General features: G+C 46.7%; 3 protein-coding genes across 3 annotated transcripts in view; 2 read left to right on the forward strand and 1 right to left on the reverse strand.

Annotated features, from left to right (window-relative positions):
• The window catches only part of LOC148451070 (uncharacterized), a 78,868-nt gene extending 68,781 nt beyond the window's left edge, over nucleotides 1-10,087 (reverse strand). Inside the window, exons 1-6 of the mRNA XM_088462326.1 lie at nucleotides 10,024-10,087; nucleotides 3,512-3,669; nucleotides 1,927-2,118; nucleotides 1,619-1,736; nucleotides 1,444-1,541; nucleotides 667-1,294 (exon numbers count right to left, since the gene is read on the reverse strand). Coding sequence (XP_088318452.1) covers nucleotides 667-1,294; nucleotides 1,444-1,541; nucleotides 1,619-1,736; nucleotides 1,927-2,118; nucleotides 3,512-3,589 — 1,114 coding nt within the window. The 5' untranslated portion in view covers nucleotides 3,590-3,669; nucleotides 10,024-10,087. The remainder of the gene's footprint in view (nucleotides 1-666; nucleotides 1,295-1,443; nucleotides 1,542-1,618; nucleotides 1,737-1,926; nucleotides 2,119-3,511; nucleotides 3,670-10,023) is intronic.
• Nucleotides 1-25,287, forward strand: part of LOC148451068 (uncharacterized) — a 260,573-nt gene that overhangs the window by 230,836 nt on the left and 4,450 nt on the right. The window lies entirely within an intron of this gene.
• On the forward strand, nucleotides 3,879-24,333 carry LOC148451074 (uncharacterized). The gene is made up of 6 exons (XM_088462308.1): nucleotides 3,879-3,969; nucleotides 12,822-12,897; nucleotides 23,066-23,273; nucleotides 23,770-23,819; nucleotides 23,961-24,058; nucleotides 24,221-24,333. Exons 1-6 carry the CDS (start codon nucleotides 3,879-3,881, stop codon nucleotides 24,247-24,249), a joined length of 552 nt encoding a protein of 183 aa, XP_088318434.1. The 3' UTR covers nucleotides 24,250-24,333.

Here is a 25,287-nt window from a genome sequence, read left to right on the forward strand (position 1 = left end):
ACACACAGTGACATGATGTGAGGGGGAGAGCAGGAGTATAACAGGGACTGATGGCTCCTGATGTATGATATACACCAGAGAGTGTGGGGAGGAGACTGGTCAGGTCGCTGAGCTGGTAACACACAGTGACATGATGTGAGGGGGAGAGCAGGAGTATAATAGGGGCTAATGGCTCCTGATGTATGAGATATACAGAGAGTGTGTGGAGGAGACTGGTCAGATTTCTGGGCTGGTAACACACAGACATGATGTGAGGGGGAGAGCAGGAGAATAATAGGAGCTAATGGCTCCTGATGTAGGAGATACACCAGAGAGTGTGAGGAGGAGACTGGTCAAATCTCTGGGCTGGTAACACACAGTGACATGATATGAGGGGGAGAGCAGGACTATAATAGTGGCTGATGGCTCCTCATGTATAAGATACACCAGAGAGTGTGGGGAGGAGACTGGTCAGATCTCTGGGCTGGTAACACACAGTGACATGATATGAGGGGGGAGAGCAGGAGTATAATATGGGCTGATTGCTCCTGACACAGGCCACAGGGCAGACACATTGTCCTCATTAGTTTGTAGTGACAGAGGAGGGTGGAAGAAAATAGATTTTTGTAGTGATTGAGCAAGGAGAATTTGTGACTCTTTTCTGTAATGTAAGTGTTTATTACTCACCTGTACTAATATCTGTAGGAATTTCCTCCTCCTTACACTGCTGATGCCTCATCACATACGTCTCTTCTTCTCCCTCTATATCTTCTGCCTTCATATCAGTCACATGCATCTCTTCTTCTCCCTCTGTATCTTCTGCCTTCATATCAGTCACATACGTCTCTTCTGCTCTCTCTATATCTTCAGCCTTCATTTCAGTCACATACGTCTCTTCTCCCTCTATATCTTCTGCCTTATTATCAGTCACATACGTCTCTTCTTCTCTCTCTATATCTTCAGCCTTCATTTCAGTCACATACGTCTCTTCTCCCTCTATATCTTCTGCCTTCATATCAGTCACATGCATCTCTTCTTCTCCCTCTGTATCTTCTGCCTTCATATCAGTCACATACGTCTCTTCTGCTCTCTCTATATCTTCAGCCTTCATTTCAGTCACATACGTCTCTTCTCCCTCTATATCTTCTGCCTTATTATCAGTCACATACGTCTCTTCTTCTCTCTCTATATGTTCAGCCTTCATTTCAGTCACATACGTCTCTTCTCCCTTTGTATCTTCTGCCTTATTATCAGTCACATACGTCTCTTCTTCTCCATCTACATCTTCTGCCTTTATATCAGCCAGACTTCCACCCTATGCACCCACAAAGAAATAAAATATAATGTCAAGTTTCATTAGATCACATTAAGTATAAGAATTCTGGTTGATAAGACACATACAGCTTCTCCACAGATCATATAAAGTCACTTTGCTACATCGGTGAAACCCTAAATCCCATCTACCTGATGCTCCTGTGGGATCCTTTGATTCTCCTCTGTACAATTCTGTGAATAAAGAGGACGGGGGCATCTCCCTGGGATATTTCTGTTACTGGGTCCATCTGTAGGAGACACACAGTGACCGAGTACATTGTATATATGTGATTATCAGATGATGTGATTATAGGGGCCCCCATACCTGCTGTCCCCTGTACAATAAAAGCCAGTCTCCTCATACCCAGTGATGTGAGGGGCCGGTGATTTTCCATCATCACGTCCTTGTACAGACCTCTGTGTTCCTCTATATACTCCCCGACCTGCATGGAGACATAGACAGTGACATCCTAACATCTTATGGGAACCTGACACACACAATGATACAGTCATCACCCAGACACATCCCCTGGTGTTACTGTATAATGTCCCATTCCCAGCAGTCACCTCTCCAGTCATCACCCAGACACATCCCCTGGTGTTATTGTATAATGTCCTATTCCCAGCAGTCACCTCTCCAGTCAACAGCTGAATGATCTTGTTGGTAAGGTCCAGAATCTTCTGGTCGTTGTGTCTCTCATGTATCAGTGAGTGAGGTGGAGGCACCGTGATGGGGCTCTGGGTACTGCTCAGTCCTCCTGACACACGGAGATGGCTGCTGGATGTCTCACACTCACCAGTTGTCTTCTTCACTACTATGTAATCCTGAGTATTGGGGAAGATATCAATGAAAAGGTAAATTAAACTTCACCTAAATGGGGCTGTTTATTCAGGTGATAACTTTGTAACAAGTACTGTAACAATCTCCTTTATATAGAAAAAAGTAGAGTATATAGAATCTCTTGCAGCTCTGACATATTTGTGTCAGTGACAAAAAGAAAAGAACATGTACTAAATCTCAATTCCAGTGAGAACTGTGGGACTTATACTATTTCCGAGACCGGCTCCCATCTGCTCGGTTATTACTTAAGATATAAGTGATGTCACTGTGACACTCCCAGATCCTCTCACCTCCCCAGTGATGTCCTTGTATTATTACTATAGATATAAGTGATGTCACGGTGACACTACCAGATCCCCCCACCTCCCCAGTCATGTCCCTGTATTATTACTATAGATATAAGTGATGTCAGTGTGACACTCCCAGATCCCCTCACCTCCCCAATCATGTCCCTGTATTATTACTATAGATAAAAGTGATGTCACTGTGACACTCCCAGATCCTCTCACCTCCCCAGTCATGTCCCTGTATTATTACTATAGATATAAGTGATGTCAGTGTGACACCCCCAGACCTCCTCACCTCCCCAGTCATGTCCCTGTATTATTACTATAGATATAAGTGATGTCAGTGTGACACTCCCAGACCCTCTCACCTCCCCAGCCATGTCCCTGTATTATTACTATAGATATAAGTGATGTCACTGTCACACTCCCAGACCCTCTCACCTCCCCAGTCATGTCCCTGTATTACTACAGATATAAGTGATGTCAGTGTGACTCCCAGACCCTCTCACCTCCCCCAGTCATGTCCCTGTATTATTACTATAGATATAAGTGATGTCACTGTCACACTCCCAGACCCTCTCACCTCCCCAGTCATGTCCCTGTATTACTACAGATATAAGTGATGTCAGTGTGACTCCCAGACCCTCTCACCTCCCCCAGTCATGTCCCTGTATTATTACTATAGATATAAGTGATGTCACTGTGAGACTCCCAGATCCCCTCACCTCCCCAGTCATGTCCCTGTATTATTGCTATAGATACAAGTAATGTCAGTGTGACACTCCCAGATCCCCTCACCTCCCCAGTCATGTCCCTGTATTATTACTATAGATATAAGTGATGTCACTGTGACACTCCCAGATCCCCTCACCTCCCCAGTCATGTCCCTGTAATATTACTATAGATATAAGTGATGTCACTGTGACACTCCCAGACTCTCTCACCTCCCCAGTCATGTCCCTGTATTATTACTATAGATATAAGTGATGTCACTGTGACACTCCCAGATCCCCTCACCTCCCCAGTCATGTCCCTGTATTATTACTATAGATATAAGTGATGTCACTGTGACACCCCCAGACCCTCTCACCTCCCCAGTCAGCAGGTAGATTATCTCCAGGGTGAGATTTAGTATCCTCTCAGTCATGTGACTCCTGTCCTTGTCCATCCTCAGTGATTTATACAGGACACGTCTCACCCTCACGTGACTTCTAGTAACAAGGATCTGACGCCTCACTGCACAGAAATCTAGGAATGAATATAATTATTAGAAGCTATTTATTACCAGTTATTTATGTAGTGTGCACATATTACACAGTGCTTTATAGGGAATATTTAGTCACATCTGTCCCTGCCCAGGGGAGCTTACAATCTACATTTCCTACCACATAGACAGCCCTTACACACACGTTCTAGAGGTAGTTTTGAAAGAAGCGAGCTAACCTACCAGTGTGGCTATGGAGAGTGGTAGGAAACCAGAGCACCTGGACGAAACCAATGCAAACTCAAAGAGAACATACAAAATCCACACAGACAGAGCCTTGTTCAGTAATTTAATTCATGACCCCTTGTGCTGTGAATTACTAATGCTGTCCACTATGCTATCACGTTGCCCATAAAAATACATGAGTGACCACTAAGGGGCCGATTCAGACCCAGACGCTAAGCCGCGTTCACTCGCTATGGGCGATTGTCGCCCATGAGCACATGCATGTGTGGCAAAATACACATGCGCAAACTAGTCTGTGCGATGGGGAAGTGCTCGCTCGAAGAACACAGACAGGCCGCTCCTTTGAGTGACAGAGAGTGCCGTTTGTGGGTGGTAACATGGGATGATCTGGGAAAAAGGGTATGAAGGCAAGAAGCCGGCGGCTTCCCGACTGTCATATCACGGCGAGGGTTAAACGACCGGCATCTACATCTAGACACCTGTCATTTCACCGACGCCGGGAGACTGACGCCCGGCAACCCGATCAAAGTGATGCCGGGCGCCTCTGCATACAGCCGCGCTCGCACGGGGGGGGGGGGGGTTAGGTTTAGGGCTCCCGAGGGGGACTTAGGGTTAGGCTAGGGGGAGGGAGGGTTAGTTTTAGGCACCCCCGGGGGGACTTAGGTAAAGGCGGCGGGGAAGGGGGGTTAGGTTTAGGCACTTAGAGGGGGGATTATGGTTAGGTACAGGGGGGAAAGGTTAGGGTTAGAAATAGGTTAGTCTATACTTACCTTCGACGATCGGGATTTCCTCCTCTGCCGGCCTCCTGGTGTCGGGATTCCAACCACCGGGCAGGGGTCCGGCGGTAAATAATACCGATTCCGGAAAAAGTGGGAGTGGATGTCCGAACGCAGGCGTGTCCGAGCGTCAAAACAGCGTTCATTGGGCGTGCATAATTAGCGTGTCAGCGTCATTGTACACTTCACCTAGTTTTATTTCAGCCTGCAGTGATCGCAGTGCTTGCGGCGGGTAGGGTCTACCTTAAGGTCTGCGAGCAGCTCTGATGGCTCTTGATGTTATAGATTAATCACACACTTCCTGGAGATGACGTGTGCTAAGAAAGAAAAGTGCGTGTCCTTACACCTGCGAGTGTTCACTCTGCCGTCGCTCTCTAAGACATAGAGGACATAATTTAGCCTGGCTGTGCGATCGCGAAATTTGCATATCCGCCCCCTGATGGCTGCGAGAGAGCACAGCTTAGCATCCGGGTCTGAATGAGCTTCTAAGTCCCATCATTCCCAGAGCCATAAAGTCTAAGTCAGTGTTTCTCAGATGTTCCTCTGACCCAGCTTCATAGGGCTGCTCAGTGACCAACACACGGCATTGCTGGAGGTTACACCAATGTCTCTCCCTCATGGCCAAGAGTCCTGGACCTCCAAGACACATACTTGATGCAATTTGCCTGAGGAAGCGGACCTGATCCATGTAAAGGAGGTTACACCGACACTCCCAGGTGCCCCCCTCTATTAGTGACTTGGTAACCATGGTTGGCCTGAGCCTTCCTGGATGAGAGGGTTATTAGTCCCCTCCCTAGATATGATGTTGTCCAAAGTGTTGGGGTAAAAGTGAAGGATGACTTGTTATTGTGGCCCTTTGTATGCAGATGCTCTCCCTCTGGGTGTGTGTTTTGCAGGGGCCTCTTCAAAATGTTGCTGTGGGGCCAAATGCTCTACTTACATCCATGGTACTGAGACACCTATTCTCAGAGCTGGAAGAGATGGAATTGGTAACCTAACATCTGTTCTGACAACTCAAACAGATAGAACTACTGCTCCAGCACATATTCCAGCAGCTGGAATGAAGGGATCAGGTAATTACAGCCCTAGTCTTGAACCCAGAATGGATGGCTAAGGCACTGGTAGAACCAATTGGGGCAGCTATAAGGAATGGCCAAGGTTCTCGTAGCCCTATACCAGCACCTAGAATTGCTGGCTATTGTACACAAAGCTACATTCTGGCTCCCAGAACAGATAGCTAATATACTCAGGGTTCCATTGCGGTAGCCCAAACACCTGTCTAACATACTAAGAGCTCACCCCAACACCCAAAAACGGTTGGTTAAGGGTATCAGAGTTCTAATCCAGCACCGGGAACAGATTGCTAATGTACTCAAAACTCCATTCTGGCACCCAGAATAGATGGCAAACAAACTCTAGCTCTGTTTGAGCACCCAGAATGGCAGGCTAACATACTATAGCTCCATACTGGCACCTCTTCCTGTTTATCGATGCCAGCTGCATACTATCACACTATCACTGAGTCACACTTTCAGGCAACCAATGTAAAATGGTCCAAGGGGGCTCTAAAGCATAAACAAGGGTGTGAGGAGGCTCTGAGGCATATAAAGGTGCATGTGGGGGCTCTGGGCTGGCATATAATGGCATAAGGAGCTCTGAGACATATGAAGGGGCTTTGAGGCTTACGAAGGGACACAAGGGGACAAGAGTCATATAAAAGGGCATGAGCGGCCTTTATAGCATATACAGTGCTGTTTTTGGCAACGTCTCAGGAACCTGTAAAATGAAGAGGTGGTAATCCTACCCTCAGATCTGGTCATAGTGATGGAGAAGGCACGGTAGTGGTGAGGGGGCATGTTTCCCCACTGTGTATGCAGATAGTGCTGAGGAGCAGAGCTGGCTCCTTGCAGGGATTCTGGGCTGCACCCTGTCCTGAGCAGCAGCAGCTTCCTACGAGGAGGCTGTAATTTCTCCCTTTCTGTCAACCACCCCCAAATGAGGACGTGTACTGATTGCTCCACAGAGGCAGGGGGCGCTGCAGTGAGCTGAGCCGTTCAGGAGGATTCCATGTGGTAGTGGATAGATCCCCATCCGTAGATGTACCGACATCATCAGTTACTGTCCAATGCCATTCCCTACTATCCACGTGGACATAGATGGAGAATACAAACCTGTGGGAAGCGAAGTGAGCCCCCGTGCCCGAAGCGTGGCGAGCAAAGAGATCCTGCGAGGGGACAATTCCTTCTGTTGGTGGCCTTTATGGGCATGGAATCACTCTTCTGCACTCACTCCACGTCACTTCCAGGTACAACTAGTGAAGGGGATCTATACACTACCGTTATACACAGTCGAGTCACATTATTATGACCACCTCTTGCATTTGACGTCGTCAGCGAGAGGCCCATGAAGTACGTCACGTGGCGTGTGCTGGCTTGGTGGGTATATAAGGTGTGCGATACTACCGCCTGCACACATATCACTCGTTGCTGTTATGGGTAAAAGGGGCGATTTATCCGAGTTGCAGAAAGGGATGATTACTGGCTTTCGGGCCAAGGGTGGCAGTATTTCTGACACAGCGCAGTTTGTGGACTCGCGTGCTGCTGTGGTGAAGGTGTATCGTGACTGGACAAATGGCAATATTGGGTATAACCGACTTGGAAACTGCGGAGCACAACGTGCCATTGATGTGAGAGGTGAACGTCGGCTACGAAGGTGTGCGAGGGACAACCGACATACTACAGTAGAAGAGCTCACCGTCAAAATGAATCTGGGGGGTCACCAGATGTGTGTCTATAAATTACAGTTCAGCAAATCCTGCTGCGTATGGGGCTCCGAAGCAAACGGATGGTCACTGCACCTATGCTAACGAAGGTGCATCGCTGGAAAAGGCCTCAATTTTCCCACCTGTATTGGAATTGGATCTGTGCTAATTGGTGAAGGGTTGTCTTCTCTGATGGGTCACGTTTTCTGCTTCATCGAACGGATGGACGCTGGTGTGTCAGGCGAGAAACATCGGAGAATAAACACCCAGCAACCATTGTTGTGTTCGCTCTATGGATACTCCACCATGCACCCTCCAGCAGCTGTGGGACGCACTGCAGTCTGTGCTGCACACGGTGGTTACTCTGGCTATTAGCTGGTGCTCATAATAATGTGACTCCACTGTGTATATTTACCAGATATTGCTGACTAATTGTATGCTACCAAGTCACCAGAAAGCAGTCTCTTACCAAGCAAGGTCTGTGCTATCTGTATTATAGTAATAATGGAGACTGCACCACCTGTATTATAGTAACAACGGAGACTGCACCACCTGTATTATAGTAATAATGGAGACTGCACCACCTGTATTATAGTAACAACGGAGACTGCACCACCTGTATTATAGTAACAATGGAGACTGCACCACCTGTATTATAGTAACAATGGAGACTGCACCACCTGTATTATAGTAACAACGGAGTCTGCGCCACCTGTATTATAGTAACAACTGAGTCTGCACCACCTGTATTATAGCAACAACTGAGTCTGCGCCACCGGTATTATAACAACTGAGTCTGCGCCACCTGTATTATAGTAACATCTGAGTCTGCGCCACCTGTATTATAGTAACAACTGAGTCTGCACCACCTGTATTATAGTAACAGCGGACTCTGTGCCACCTGTATTATAGTAACAATGGAGACTGCACCACCTGTATTATAGTAACAACAATGTCTGCACCACCTGTATTATAGTAACAACTAGGTCTGCGCCACCTGTATTATAGTAACAACAATGTCTGCACCACCTGTATTATAGTAACAATAGGGTCTGCACCACCTGTATTATAGTAACAACAATGTCTGCACCACCTGTATTATAGTAACAATAGGGTCTGCATCACCTGTATTATAGTAACAACAATGTCTGCACCACCTGTATTATAGTAACAACAATGTCTGCACCACCTGTATTATAGTAACAACTGGGTCTGCGCCACCTGTATTATAGTAACAATGTCTGCACCACCTGCATTATAGTAACAACGGGGTCTGCTCCACCTGTATTATAGTAACAACGGAGTCTGCACCCCCTGTATTATAGTAACAACGGGGTCTGCTCCACCTGTATTACAGTAACAACGGGGTCTGCGCCACCAATATTATAGTAACAAGAATGTCTGCACCACCTGTATTATAGTAACAACGGGGTCTGCTCCACCTGTATTATAGTAATAACAATGTCTGCACCACCTGTATTATAGTAACAACCGGGTCTGCTCCACCTGTATTATAGTAACAACGGGGTCTGCTCCACCTGTATTATAGTAACAACGGGGTCTGCTCCACCTGTATTATAGTAACAACGGGGTCTGCTCCACCTGTATTATAGTAACAACAGGGTCTGCACCATCTGTATTATAGTAATAACCATGTCTGCGCCACCTGTATTATAGTAACAACGGGGTCTGCTCCACCTGTATTATAGTAACAACGGAGTCTGCACCCCCTGTATTATAGTAACAACGGGGTCTGCTCCACCTGTATTACAGTAACAACGGGGTCTGCGCCGCCAATATTATAGTAACAACAATGTCTGCGCCACTTGTATTATAGTAAAAACGGGGTCTGCTCCACCTGTATTATAGTAATAACAATGTCTGCACCACCTGTATTATAGTAACAACGGGGTCTGCTCCACCTGTATTATAGTAACAACGGGGTCTGCTCCACCTGTATTATAGTAACAACAAGGACTGCACCATCTGTATTATAGTAACACCAATGTCTGCACCATCTGTATTATAGTAACACCAATGTCTGCACCACCTGTATTATAGTAACAACAAGGACTGCTCCACCTGTATTATAGTAACAACAAGGACTGCTCCACCTGTATTATAGTAACAACAATGTCTGCACCATCTGTATTATAGTAACACCAATGTCTGCACCACCTGTATTATAGTAACACCAATGTCTGCACCATCTGTATTATAGTAACACCAATGTCTGCACCACCTGTATTATAGTAACACCAATGTCTGCACCATCTGTATTATAGTAACACCAATGTCTGCACCATCTGTATTATAGTAACAATGTCTGCTCCACCTGCATTATAGTAACAATGTCTGCACCACCTGTATTATAATAACAACGGGGTCTGCACCACCTGTATTATAGTAATAACAATGTCTGCACCACCTGTATTATAAAAATAGCACACTATATGCACTAGAGTGTAACCTACCGGCACAATAACAATGCAGCACAAGAGTCTGCTCCAGCTGTACTCCGAATGTAGACAAGCAAGGTGACACTAGAGTCTGCTCTGCCTACATAATAATAATAATAATAATAATAGTAACAATAATAATAGTAATGATATTACCTGGCTGCTGTCAGAGTCAGACAGAACAATACAATGGCTGCTCTCTCCGTCTCTCCTGTTCCTGTGCTGGGAATAGATCAGAGGGGGCAGAGCTCAGACCAGGGGAAAATGGCCGCCGCTCCCATAATAACTTATTACTGTATGCTGCCTGACTGGTATACAAGAAAATGGCCGCCGACTCCCAACACTGAGGACATGTATGGTCACCATTACTGGAGGAGAGATTACCAGGAGGCAGGGCTGAATAAAGCGGCTCCGCCCACCCGCCGTCTCTATGGCTGCAGCCATCGCCTCCTCCCTGATGATGAGGTGAGTGACGTTTCGAGGAGCCAATCAGATTGTTAAAAAAAATTAAAGCCGAGCGTAGACCTCCTAAAGTTAAACACGTGACGCTGGCTGGGGAGCTGAGGCCTGGCAGTGACAGGGTTACATAGAGCGCACAGAAGGCGCCGTCTCTGTGTCCGGCATCAGCAGGTAATGGTGTCCTACTATACAGGTGGAGCAGCCTGTGGTGTCCTCCTATACAGGGGGAGCAGCCTGTGGTGTCCTCCTATACAGGGGGAGCAGCCTGTGGTATTCTACTATACAGGGGGAGCAGCCTGTGGTGTCCTACTATACAGGTGGAGCGGCCTGTGGTGTCCTACTATACAGGGTGAGCTGCCTGTGGTGTCCCACTATACAGGGGGAGCAGCCTGCTGTGTCCATACTATACGGGGGAGTGGGAGGGACCTGCAGTATCCTACTATAAACGGGGAGTGGTCTCCAATGTCCTACTATACAGGGGAACAGCCTGTGGTGTCCTACTATACAGGGGAGCAGCCTGTTGTGCCCTATTATACAGGAGGAGCAGCCTGATGTGTCCTACTATACAGTGGGAGAGGCCTGTGGTCTCTGTACCTAGAGTATATACCAGTGAGGGGAGGCCTGGGCTATATACCCTCCTCATACAGCAGCACTGGGGGTCTGTGTACCTATAGTATATACCAGTGAGGTGAGGCCTGGGCTATATGCCCTGTACTGTCACACATTCTCCTCATACAGCAGCACTGGGGGTCTCTGTACCTATAGTATATACCAGTGAGGGGAGGCCCTGGGCTATATACCCTGTACTGTCACACAGTCTCCTCATACAGCAGCACTGGGGGTCTCTGTACCTATAGTATATACCAGTGAGGGGAGGCCTGGGCTATATACCCTGTACTGTCACACAGTCTCCTCATACAGCAGCACTGGGGGTCTCTGTACCTATAGTATATACCAGTGAGGAGAGGCCTGGGCTATATACCCTGTACTGTCACACGGTCTCATACAGCAGCACTGGGGGTCTCTGTACCTATAGTATATACCAGTGAGGGGAGGCCTGGGCTATATACCCTGTACTGTCACACAGTCTCCTCATACAGCAGCACTGGGGGTCTCTGTACCTATAGAATATACCAGTGAGGGGAGACCTGGACTATATACCCTGTACTGTCACACAGTCTCCTCATACAGCAGCACTGGGGGTCTCTGTACCTATAGCATATACCAGTGAGGGGAGGCCTGGGCTATATACCCTGTACTGTCACACAGTCTCCTCATACAGCAGCACTGGGGGTCTATGTACCTATAGTATATACTAGTGAGGAGAGGCCTGGGCTATATACCCTGTACTGTCACACAGTCTCCTCATACAGCAGCACTGGGGGTCTCTGTACCTATAGCATATACCAGTGAGGGGAGGCCTGGGCTATATATTCTGTACTGTCACACAGTCTCCTCATACAGCAGCACTGGGGGTCTATGTACCTATAGTATATACTAGTGAGGAGAGGCCTGGGCTATATACCCTGTACTGTCACACAGTCTCCTCATACAGCAGCACTGGGGGTCTCTGTACCTATAGCATATACCAGTGAGGGGAGGCCTGGGCTATATATTCTGTACTGTCACACAGTCTCCTCATACAGCAGCACTGGGGGTCTATGTACCTATAGTATATACTAGTGAGGAGAGGCCTGGGCTATATACCCTGTACTGTCACACAGTCTCCTCATACAGCAGCACTGGGGGTCTCTGTACCTATATTATATACCAGTGAGTCCTGGGATATATTACCTGAATGGGACATTATACAGTAACACCGCTGGATGTGTCTGGGTGATGACTGGAGAGGTGACTGCTGGGAATGGGACATTGTACAGTAACACCAGGGGATGTGTCCGGGTGATGACTGGAGAGGTGACTGCTGGGAATAGGACATTATACAGTAACACCAGGTGATGTGTCCGGGTGATGACTGGAGAGGTGACTGCTGGGAATGGGACATTATACAGTAACACCAGGGGGGCTGATGACTGGAGAGGTGACTGCTGGGAATGGGACATTATACAGTAACACCAGGGGATGTGTCTGGGTGATGAATGGAGAGGTGACTGCTGGAAATAGGACATTATACAGTAACACCAGGGGATGTGTCTGGGTGATGACTGGAGAGGTGACTGCTGGGAATGGGACATTATACAGTAACACAAGGGGATGTGTCTGGGTGATGACTGGAGAGGTGACTGCTTGGAATGGGACATTATACAGTAACACCAGGAGATGTGTCTGGGTGATGACTGGAGAGGTGACTGCTGGGAAGGGGACATTATACAGTAACACCAGGGGATGTGTCTGGGTGATGACTGGAGAGGTGACTGCTGGGAATGGGACATTATACAGTAACACCAGGGCATGTGTCTGGGTGATGACTGTATCATTGTGTGTGTCAGGTTACTATAAGGTGCCAGGATGTCACTGTCTATGTCCCCATGCAGGAGGAGATGTATATAGAGAAACACAGGGGTCACAAGGACGTGATGATGGAGAATCACCGGCCCCTCACATCACTGGGTAAGAGGAGACTGTCATTTATTGTACAGGGGAGAGCAGGTATGGTGGCCCCCTTTATACACACATAACCCTCCAAGTTACTAAAATGTGCCTTAAGGAATGCACGTTCTGTCTTACGCAATTAGACCCTCCCTCCCCTGCAGCACTGTCACACAATCAGACACTCCCTCCCCTGCAGCACTGTCACACAATCAGACACTCCCTCCCCTGCAGCACTGTCACACAATCAGACACTCCCTCCCCTGCAGCACTGTCACACGGTGACCTACACGTCACACACACCTCCAGGCCTGGTAATAGTAAAGGAGGTGGGGTAGGAATATTACTGTCCCAATCTATCACATACACAGTTCTCCCACAGGTACCATCACTCACAGTTACATCATTTGTACATTCTATCAGGACTGTCACCCCTTTTTCTCTGTGTGTTGCTGTCTATCGCCCACCTAACAATTTCTGGAACATATTTCTGCCTGGCTCCCTCACTTCCTATCCTCAGACATCTCCACCATCATCATCATGGGAGATTTCAGTATCACTACTGACAGTCCCCAATCTCCTCATGTCTCCAATCTACTCTCTGTAACCTCCTCTCTCTGCCTCTCCCAATGGTCTCCTCTACTCTTCAGGAGGGTCACTGCTTTGTTCTTGTAGTCACCAGACTATGTTCCGTTTCTGAAGTCACTAACAGTCCTTTCCCTCTCTCAGATCACAGCCTTATCACCTGCACAGTCTCCTCCATTATGTCAACCTCAATGTCAATTAAATCAGCCAAGCCTCCTCACACCCGCATATTAGATTTTAATGATGTTAATTTTCAACAACTATTCACTTCTCTGTGACAGCTATTCTCACCAATTTCTACATTCACACCTGAACTAGACTCTAGAAATAGCTCTGAATGAATAGCTCCAGCTACCCATCACCATACACTTATACTTAGACGTCAGCCATGGCATTCTAAATTAACAAGACACCTGCAAAAACTTTCACGTAAAGTAGAACGTCAGTGGCGTAAATCTCGTACTCAAAGTGACTTCCTCACATGTAAGACTATCTACCACTCTTAGGGGTAAATTTACTAAAGTGAGAGTTTTTAGAAGAGTTTAGTTTTAAAAGTGATGTCGCCAATAGCAACCAATCAGATTCTATTATCTTCTAGAAGGTGCTAGTTAAATGTTAAGTAGAATCTGATTGCTTGCTATGGGCAACATCACTTTTAAAACTCACTTCTAAAAACTCTCATTTTAGTAAATTTAACCCTTACTGTAATGCTCTGGACACTGCCATACAAACATTTCCAATCTCTCATCTCTGCCCAAGCCTCTAACCCCAAGCAACTTTTTTATACATTTAAATCACTTCTTACCCCTCACCCAACCCACCTGCTACTATCTGTGCACAAGATCTTGCTTCCAATTTCACGGACAAGATTGATAAGATCAGAAAGGAAATGGTATGCTCTTCCCCAGGCAGTGACCTGCTCTATTCCCTACCTGATCCCCCCGGCACATTTTCTTCATTTTACCCCACAAATTAAGATGAAGTATCTACGCTCTCCTCACCCTCCTACTCTACTACCTCTCCTCTTCATCCTATATCCTCACACATCAGTAATGTTCTGTCTCCTGTGTTCACCCACCCTTAACTAAATCTGTAATTCCTCTCTCTACTGGTATCTTTCCATCAGTGTACAAACATGCAATGATTACTCCCATTTGGAAAAAAAAAAAATTCTGACCCTAACACTCTCTCAAATTACCGTCCTATCTCCCAGCTCCCTCGCCCTTCCAAGCTACTGGAGAGACTTGCCTACACCCACCTCACACACTTTCTTAACACCCACAACTTATTGGACCCAGGTCGGTCCAGCTTTCATTCCCAACACTCCACAGAGACAGCCCTGACAGAGATAGTAATTGATCTGGTCACTGCCAAGGCTAAAGGCCATTACTCACGTCTTATTCATCTAGAGTTCTCTACTGCCTTTGACACTGAAGAGCAAACTCTTCTCCTACAAACACTACAATCCCTAGGTCTTCAGGACACATCCCTTTCTTGGTTCTCATACCACCTATCTGATTGCTCTTTTACTGTTTGTTTTTCTGATTCCGTCTCCTCTTCACTACCTGTATCAGTTGGAGACTACATGGCTCAGTCTGGTCCTCTGCTTTTCTCATCTATACCAACTCTCTTGGCAAACTAATCACCTTTTTGGGTTTTCAGTGTCATCTATACGCAAACGACACTCAAATCTACCCATCCTCCCCAGATTTGTCACCATCTGTGCTGGTTCGTGGCACTGAATGTGTCTCTGCCATTTAATCTTGGCTGGCATCTCGCCACCTCAAACTTAATATATCCACTGGCCAATAGTAATTATTAACCTGATATCTCCATCACTGTTGACAACTCAACAATCAACCCAACAAACTCGCTGCCTAGGTGTCATCCTTGACTCTGAACTGTCCTTTGTTCCCCACATTCAATCTGTCTCTAAATCCTGTTACATACATCTAAAAAACATAGCTAAAATTCGACATGATCTTACACAAGACACTGCAAAAACTCTAATCCATGCACTCATTATTTCCTGCATCGACTATTGCAGTAGTCTCCTTACTGGTCTTCCCAAAAACAGGCTCTCACCGCTACAGTCCATAATGAATGCATCTGCGAGACTGATCGTCCTCGCTAAACATTCATCATCTGCTTCTCCGCTCTGTCAGTCCCTCCACTGGTTACCGGTCTTCTATTGTATTCAATATAAAATACACTCGCACATAAAACCATTGACCAAACCACACCAACATACATCTCTTCACTTTTCTCTTTCTTCCACTAGAGGACACTGGAGACTTAGTACACTGGGGTATAGAGGCGTGGATAGTGGAGCTGGCACTTTAAATAATTTAAAAGTGTGATGCTCCTCCCCCTCTGCCCCACCAGCCCCTCAGTTTTAGCAAAAAGTGCCAGGGAGCTGGTCACTTCATGCTGGACTCCAGTGGTATTTTTTATTTTTTTTTACTAACTAAAGAGACCCTTCGCCACCTCACTAAAGGTTGGAGTCCTAGCTCAGGGCCACCAAGTCAGGGAGAAGTGCACAGGGCTTCTGTAGAAAGCACCTGACAGCTCCTCACCGCCGCAAGCAGCAAGTGTCCTTCAGTGAGAGCCAGGGAAGAGGATACAGGGGAGCGCAGTGAGTATACAACCGAGCTGCACATCCCCCACCGCCCAGGTCGCCCACCCTCCCTCAGATGCCGGCAGTGAACACCGCTATCGCGCGTCTCTCCAGAGTCCCCCACCTCCCGCTAGTCGGGGGAGTACAGCGCTTGCACGCGCCGCTGTTACACTGACGTGGGAGGACAGCGCGGCGCTGTTAGGCAAGGCTGATCATCTATATAGGCGGGGGAGCCATATTGAGAGCTGGGGAGGTTGAAGGGGGTGGAGCTAATCAGCGCAGGCTCTCTCCCTGTGCGCCAAAGGCTGTGCTGCTGACTTGACACACGTGTCTGCCTGCTCTCTGCACTACAGGCTGAGTACAGGCATCGTGTACAGAAGGCTGATTCTCCAGGCATCCTGTTACAGCAGGATCCTTTGAAAGGGCTGTGAGTACACTGGGGTGCTATTATTGGGTGGTGCTGCAGGGAACCCAGTAATTGGGGAGGGTTGTGGTGTGAATCCTCCTCTGTCCCATTAGCCTTCTGTTTCTACTATATCTGTTACTGATTCTGTGTGAGTGGGCATGACAGGCAGGGCCACCAAGGCTTCACAGATAATGAACAAACAAAGCCAAATGTTACTGACTCTACACTATGTGATGCTTGTACAGTAGGGATCCACCTATCCCTATCACTGCATCGCCTACTCGTCCATAGGCCTTTGACCAAGCGGGAGTTATGGCCGAGATAACGTCAGAGTTGGCCGAGTCTTGCCGGTCACAACCGCCCTGGGCGACAGGTTTGGCCAATTCAGTGTAAAGCCTGGTAAATATAATGGGTTCCACTAGTAACATACCCTCTACTTCCTATCAAAAGCCGTCAAAGAAACGTCCACTACAGACAGTAATCCAGTCGGATGATTCAAACGAAAAACACCCCTCACAAGAGGAAAATGAGGAGGGTAAGTTGAAGAGGTTTTGGAAGATGTTGGGTCCGCACCGCCAGATTTAGAATCTGGTTCTCAATGTACCTGAGTACATAGAACCTGAATCTCAGGAGTTTAATTTGTTTGGCAAGCAACAAAAAAGTCTGTTTTCCCTTCTCACAACAGCTTCATGACCAACTTTTAGTTGCCGGAGACAACCGGATAAGCGTTTCTATATTCCACAACATTCTGCTGTCAGCTATTCATTTCCATCCTCTATGATGGAAAAGTGGGAAACATCTCCTTCAGTGGATGTGTCCGTTTCTCGCCTATCAAAGAAAACGACACTTCCAGTTCCTGGTGCTACGTCACTCAAGGACCCTTCAGATCGTAAGCTGGAAACAACACTATGCTCTGTGTACTCTGCGGAAGGAGTGCTAACAAGGCTGTCGTCTGGGCGGAGCAGCTGATTGCGGGTTTGGTACATCCAGAGCAGAGCTGAGACTGCTAGCAGAACACATCTATGAATCGTCAGTTTACCTAGACGAAGCTTCCAAGGATATCAGCCAGATTAGTGCTCGTATATCCGCTTCTGCTATTGCAGCCCGTAGAGGTCTCTGGCTGCGTTCTTGGCAAGCGGACGCTGAATCCAAGCGGACGGTTGAAGGTTTGCAGTTCACTGGTGATATGCTTTTTGGTCCAGAGCTGGACAAATGGATATCATAATCAACTGGGGGTAAGTCTACTTTCCTCCTTTCACCTGCCCCGACACCTAGAAGACCTTACATTGCTCCAACGTTTTACTCCTTTCGTGTTCCGCAGCCCTTTCATGGTAGAGCAAGAGGTGCTACCACACAGGCTAGAGGTGGTAGAGGTAGGGGTCGCCCACAGACGGTTGCACGTCGACAGGAACAAAAGCCAGTTGAAAAACAGGTGGCATGATGGTCTCCCATCCCAAATGGGATCTCCTATGGTTGGAGCTCGATTAAAGACTTTTTTTCAACAGGTTTGGAACCAGACCTCTTCGGACCCTTGGAATCGCAGATTACTCCCCGTAGGGTACAAAATAGATTTAGAAGCTTCACCTCCAAATCGTTTTTTTCACTACGGGTCTGCCGGTGTCAGCAGACAAGGCAAAGGTTCTGCAAGAGGCAATTCAGTCTTTGCTACATTCAGCAGTGCTGGTTCCGGTACATCAACGGGGTCTGGGTTTCTACTCAAACCTTTTTGTGGTGCCCAAGCTGGATGGGTCTGTCAGGCCAATCCTGAACCTCATGTCTTTAAACCAGTATCTGATGGTTTATCGCTTCAAGATGTAGTTGATTCAATCTGTAATTGTGAGTTTGGAACCTGCGGAGTTTCTAATTTCTCTGGATATAAAAGGTGCATATCTACATGTTCCAATTTGGGAACCGCCGCAAGCTTTCCTGCTTTTTGCGATATTACACGAGCGCTATCAGTTTCGGGCGTTGCTGTTCGATTTATCCTCTGCACCCCGTGTCTTCACCAAGGTTATGTCTGTCATGATTGCACACCTTCGTACATCAGGGGTGACCATAATTCCTTACTTAGATGACCTTTTGATCAAGGTCCCATCAGAATCTCTTCTCTTGGACGACGCCTTACTGATATACAGGACTGTGATGCAGCACAGCTGGATGTTCAATTTAAAATCCAACTGAATTCCGTCTCAGAGACTCCAGTTCTGGGGATGATCCTGAATTTAAGGTTATAGCAGGTTTTTCTACCGAAAGACAAAGCCCAGGACATTCGGTTACTAGTTCAGTTAGTCCTCAGACAGAAGACTTTACTGGTTTGTCTTTGTCCCTTGGGAAAGATAGTAGCTGTCTTCGAGGCACTACAATTTGGATGATTCTAATCTCGTGTGTTCCAGCTGGACCTACTAACACGGGTCAGGGTCTCACTACTACATCGGATGATCCAGTTGGCACCGACAACCAGGGTGTCTCTTTTCTGGTGAATGCAAACCAACAACTTCTTGGCGGGTCGGAGATTCGGAGTGTGGGATTGGATAATCGTGACGACTGATTCCAGTCTCTGAGGATGGGGAGCGGTGGTTCTAGACGGTCATTTTTAGGGACTTTGGTCTCCACAGGAAAGACCAGGGCCCATAAATGTGTTGGAACTCAGAGCAATCTACAACGCTCTGCTGGAAGCACACTTACTAAGATCTCCTCAAGTCAGAATTCAGTCGGACAACGAGATTTATGTCGCTTATGTCAATCGACAGGATGGAACTCGAAGTTGCATGGCAATGTGCAAAGTTACTCGGATTCTCAGGTGGGCCAAGAATCAATCAGTGATCCACTAACAGTTCCATGAACCTACGACATGGTTTACATAGTCCCTTCAATTCCTCTACTTCCTCGCCTATTAAAGTGGATAAAACATGAGTCGGTCTCGGCCATTCTTGTGGCTACGGACTGGCTTCGGAGGAGTTGATATTCGGACCTTCAGACTCTCTTAGCAGATGATCTGTGACCCCTACCACTTTGTCCAGACCTCCTGCAACAGGGTCCTTTCATGCACCCCAACCTAGCACAGCTGCATTTAACGGGGTGGCTGTTGAGGCCGCTATCTTATGATGCAAAGGCATCCCCAAATCTGTTATCCCCACTATGCTTCGTGCCAGAAAACCAGTTATGGCTGCGCATTACCACCACATTTGGCGGTCTTATGTAGTATGGTGTGGTGGTCTTTCCGTAATACTGATTCGATCTTTGTTCTGTATGATGCTGTTCGGAAGGATTGGCCAGCGTTTAAACAGACCTTTGCAAGATGGATTCAGCTGACTATACGACAGGCTTCTAATAGCAGCAATAGGCTACCTCCTCAGTCTATTTCAGCACATTCCACGCACTCTGTTTGTACGTCATGAACGGCACGTCGGGGTGCCTCCACCATGCAATTGTGACGGGCGGATACTTGGTCCTCTGTACATACCTTTTGTGGTTTTATCAGTTTGACACATTTGCTGCTTCAGGCTCCTCAGAGTGCTCTCGCCCATGGGGAAAACTTTGAGACGTCCCCAGTGTACTAAGTCTCCAGTGTCCCGTAATGGATGAAAGAGAAAATGGGAGTTTGGTACTTACCGGTAAATCCTTTTCTCTGATTCAACAGGGAACACTGGACGCCCACCTCTCTTCGCCTGCCAGTTTTTGATTGGTACTATGTGTTTGTATGCTTTTGTTTGTTATGTCATTTTTGTTTCTCTTGTTATCCATCTCGTCTTGTTTTTTTTTCTAAACTAAGGGGCTAGTGGGGTAGAGGGGGAGGAGCTTCACACTTCTAAATTATTTAAAGTGCCAGCTCCACTATCCACGCCTCTATACCCCAGTGTACTAAGGGGCATGTGTATCAAAGCTTGATGTGAGATAAAATTGTGAAATATATATCACCAACCAATCAGCTCCAAACTATCATTTCTTAAATACAGCCTGCAAAATGTATCTCACAATTTTATCTCGCATCAAGCTTTGATACATATGCCCCTAAGTCTCCAGTATCCCCTGTGGATTCAGAGAAAAGGATTTACCGGTAAGTACCAAAATCCCATTATCTATTGTAATAATACAGGAACATGACTGGGGAGGTGATAGGGATCTGGGAGTGTCACAGTGACATCACTTACATCTATAGTAATAATACAGGGACATGACTGGGGAGGTGATAGGGATCTGGGAGTGTCACAGTGACATCACTTACACTACCGTTCAAAATTATGGGGTCACTTAGAAATTTCCTTATTTTTGAAAGAAAAGCACTTTTTTTTCAATGAAGATAACATTAAATTCAGTGTTCGCAAATACGTGCTGTAGCGCATATTTTACCTGGGATTGAGCACTCCGGGAAGCTGGCCTTCTAGGCAGATTGGCAAAGAAAAAGCCATATCTGAGACTGGCCAATAAAAGGAAAAGATTAATATGGGCAAAAGAACAGACATTGGACAGAAGATTGGAAAAAAAGTATTATGGACAGACGAATCGAAGTTTGAGGTGTTTGGATCACACAGAAGAACATTTGTGAGACGCAGAACAAGTGAAAAGATGCTGGAAGAGTGCCTGATGCCATCTGTCAAGCATGGTGGAGGTAATGTGATGTTCTGGGGCTGCTTTGGTGCTGGTAAAGTGGGAAATTTGTACAAGGTAAAAGAGATTTTGAATAAGGAAGGCTATTACGCCATACCCTGTGGACAGCACTTGGAGAAGGAAATTGGCTCCAATCAACAGGACAATTACCCCATGCACACCTCCAAATTATGGAGGAACTATTTAGGGAAGAAGCAGGCAGCTGGTATTCTGTCTGTAACGGAGTGGCCAGCGCAGTCACCAGATCTCAACCCCATTGAGCTGTTGTGGGAGCAGCTTGACCGTATGGTTCGCAAGAAGTGCCCATCAAGCCAATCCAACTTGTGGGAGGTGCTTCAGGAAGCGTAAGGTGAAATTTCTTCAGATTGGGTCAACAAATTAACAGCTAGAATGCCAAAGGTCTGCAATGCTGTAATTGCTACAAAAGGAGCATTTTTGGATAAAAGCAAAGTTTGAAGGACAACATTTTTTAAAATAAGTCATTATTTCTAACCTTGCCAATGTCTTGACTCTGGGGGTCATTCAGACCCACTCGCGAGCGGCAGTCCGCTCGCAAGTGGGTCGATGTTCCCCACTGCGCATGCGCACGACGGAGGGAGCTCTGTTGTGCGCATGCGCGAGACCCAATCCATCCATCGCTCGGGGTCTCGCACCAAAGGGGGCGTGCTGTCGATGTTGATTGACAGCACGCCCCCTTTGGTGGGCGTTCCAGGGGCGTGCCTGCCAGATGGAGGCGTTCCTATGGGAACGCCTACCGTTTGAAGCCGGCCCCACTGACATCACTAGTGATGTCAGTGGGAGTGATTTTGGCTCTGATAGAGCCAAAATCACTCCTGGCCTTGCGGTTGAGAATCCCGACCACAGGGTTTCACTCGCAAGTCCGATGGTCGCGATGGTCTTGAACGCTCGGTCGCGATGGGTTGGACGCTCCGTATATGCTGTGGGTGGTGACCCACAGCTATACGAGCGTCCAGGAGGACGCTCCATTTTAATGGAGGACAGCCCTGATTCAGAGCGAGCGCTCTGCTCAGAGCGTCCGGCTCTGAATCAGGGCCTATATGTCCTATTCATTTTGCAACTCATTTGATAAATAAAAGTCAGTTTTCATGTAAAACACATTCTCGGGGTGACCCAAAACTTTTGAACGGTAGTGTATATCTATAGTAATAATACATGGACATGACTGGGGAGGTGAGGGGATCTGGGAGTGTCACAGTAACATCACTTATATGACTAGTAATAATATAGGGACATGACTGGGGAGGTGAGAGGATCTGGAAGTGTCACAGTGACATCACTTATATCTATAGTAATAATACAGGGATATGACTGGGGAGGTGAGGGGATCTGGTAGTGTCACAGTGACATCACTTATATGACTAGTAATAATATAGGGACATGACTGGGGAGGTGAGAGGATCTGGAAATGTCACAGTGACATCACTTTATATATATATATATATATATATATATATATAGTAGTAATACAGGGACATGACTGGGGAGGTGAGTGTTAAGACTCAGGTAGACCGTTTGGGTATTAGTCTCGCTACGGCCTTGAGGGCTGGCATACCTTGGCTTGATGCGGCCGTGTAGCAGCCTTGAGGGCTGAAGATGACTGGCTGTGGCCAATGGGCCACTAGGATGAGGTGCGGCCTTTGGGCTGGTAGCAGCCTCTGGGCTGGTTGTGGCCTGAGGGCCAATAGGATGAGGTGCGGCCTTTGGGCTGGTAGCAGCCTCTGGGCTGAGTAGCAGCCTTTGAGGCCGTCATAACAGTCACTGAAAGGAGTTGCAGCCTATGGGCTGTGAAGCAGCCGGATCTGGGAGTGTCACAGTGCTATCACTTATATCTATAATAATAATACAAAGATATGACTGAATCCGGGAGAGTCACAATGATATCAGTTATGTACAATTAACTCTTAAAAACAATTCCATATAGGTGAGTTATAATTTCAGCCTTTTATTAATAGCTTCTCAAAAACACAGAATTACACAGTAGCGAAGAAGACATCCAGTAACTGTCAGACACCCAGCAGCCGTCCCTTTGTGTCAGGAGGACTGAGCAGGACCCAAAGCCCCATTACGGTGCCTTCACCTCACTCACTAACACGTAAGAGAGACAATGACCAGAAGATTCTGGAACTCACCAACAAGATCATTCAGCTTCTGACTCGAGAGGTGACTGCTGGAAATGGGACATTATACAGTAACACGAGGGGGTGTGTCTGGGTGATTACTTGAGAGGTGACTGCTGGGAATGGGACATTATACAGTAACACCAGGGGACGTGTCTGGGTGATGACTGGAGAGGTGACTGCTGGGAATGGGACATTATGCAGTAACACCAGGGGATGTGTCTGGGTGATGACTGCTGGGAATGGGACATTATACAGTAACACCAGGGGATGTGTCTGGATGATGACTGCTGGGAATGGGACATTGTACAGTAACACCAGGGGATGTGTCTGGGTGATGACTGGAGAGGTAACTGATGGGAATGGGACATTATACAGTAACACCAGGGGGTTTGTCTGGGTGATGACTGGAGAGGTGACTGCAGGGAATGGGACATTATACAGTAACACCAGGGGATGTGTCTAGGTGATGACTGTGTCATTGTGTGTGTCGGGTTCCTATAAGATGTCAGGATGTCACTGTCTATATTTCCATACAGGAGGGGGAGTATATAGATGAAGGAGAATTATTGGCTCCCCACAACACTGGGTAAGAGGAGACACGTTTTTTTGTACTGGGGAGAGCAGGTGTGGGGGCTCTCCCTATATATAATCTATTAAAAACACACACACACACACACACACATATATATATATGTGTAAGTACCCAGTTACTGTGTGTCTCCTACAGATGGACCTGGTGGCACAATTGCCCAAGAGAGATGTCCCCGTCCTCTGTATTCACAGGATTGTACAGAGGAGAATCGCAGGATCCCACAGGAGCATCAGGTAGGTGGGATTTCGGGTCTCACCAATATACCACAGTGACTGTCACTATATTATCTGTAGAGAAGTTGTGTGTGTCCTATACCCTGATATTCTTATGTTTTTATTTCATGTAATTTCATCAGACTTTCTTAAATATTTTGTTTTGTGTTGTGGGTTATTTAGTATCAAGGTCTGGCATTTATAAAGGTTGAACATACAGAAGAAGACACGTATGTAAGTGATATAAAGGCAGAAGATATAGAGGGAGAAGAAAAGACGTATGTGACTAATATGAAGGCAAAAGATATAGAGGAAGAAGAAGAGACGTATGTGACTGATAATAATGCAGAAGATATAGAGGGACAAGAGACGTATGCGACTGATATGAAGGCAGAAGATATAGAGGGAGAAGAAGAGATGTATGTGACTGATATGAAGGCAGAAGATATAGAGGGAGAAGAAAAGACGTATGTGAGTGATATGAAGGCAGAAGATATAGAGGGAGAAGAAGAGACGTATGTGACTAATATGAAGGCAGAAGATATAGAGGGAGAAGAAGAGACGTATGTGACTGATAATAAGGCAGAAGATATAGAGGGAGAACAAGAGATGTATGTGACTGATATGAAGGCAGAAGATACAGAGGGAGAAGAAGAGAAGTATCTGCAGGGTGATCAGCAGTGTAAAGAGGAGGAAATCCCTACAGATATCAGCACAGGTGAGTAATAAACACTTATTACAGAAAAAAGTCAAAATCTCCTCATTCAGTCACTACAACAATCTCTTATCCTACACCACCTTTTTTCAGTACAAACTAAGGCATTAAATGTGTCTGCCAAGTGGGTAAGTCAGGACCCCTCCCACCTTGTCGCTGTGTGTTACCAGCCCAGAGATCTGACCAGTCTTCCCACACTCTCTGGTGTATCTTATACATCACTGCAAGGGATGTAGCTGTACTAAATCACTGGTCAATTTGATGAAACCTCATGTAACAGCCATGATTCTGGCTTGTGCACTACCACATGTGACAGCACCCACTATGTTTTTTGAATAATATGTGATTGTCGGTATACTGTGTAGTACCCATCACACACAACCACACACCTGTAATTGCACAATTGCTTCTCCACTTTCTGTGCTTAGATGCTCTGTACTGTTACACTTTATCTGCTGACCTGTCTCTGTATCCTGCTCTGCCCTCCTGCTGTCTTCCTCTTTCTGCTGTTACTTATCTGTGTCCTGCACCATTC

The sequence above is a fragment of the Taudactylus pleione genome, unplaced genomic scaffold (genome assembly GCF_031769625.1).
Source record: "Taudactylus pleione unplaced genomic scaffold, aTauple2 ptg001186l, whole genome shotgun sequence".
NCBI classification, from domain to species: Eukaryota; Metazoa; Chordata; class Amphibia; order Anura; family Myobatrachidae; genus Taudactylus; species Taudactylus pleione.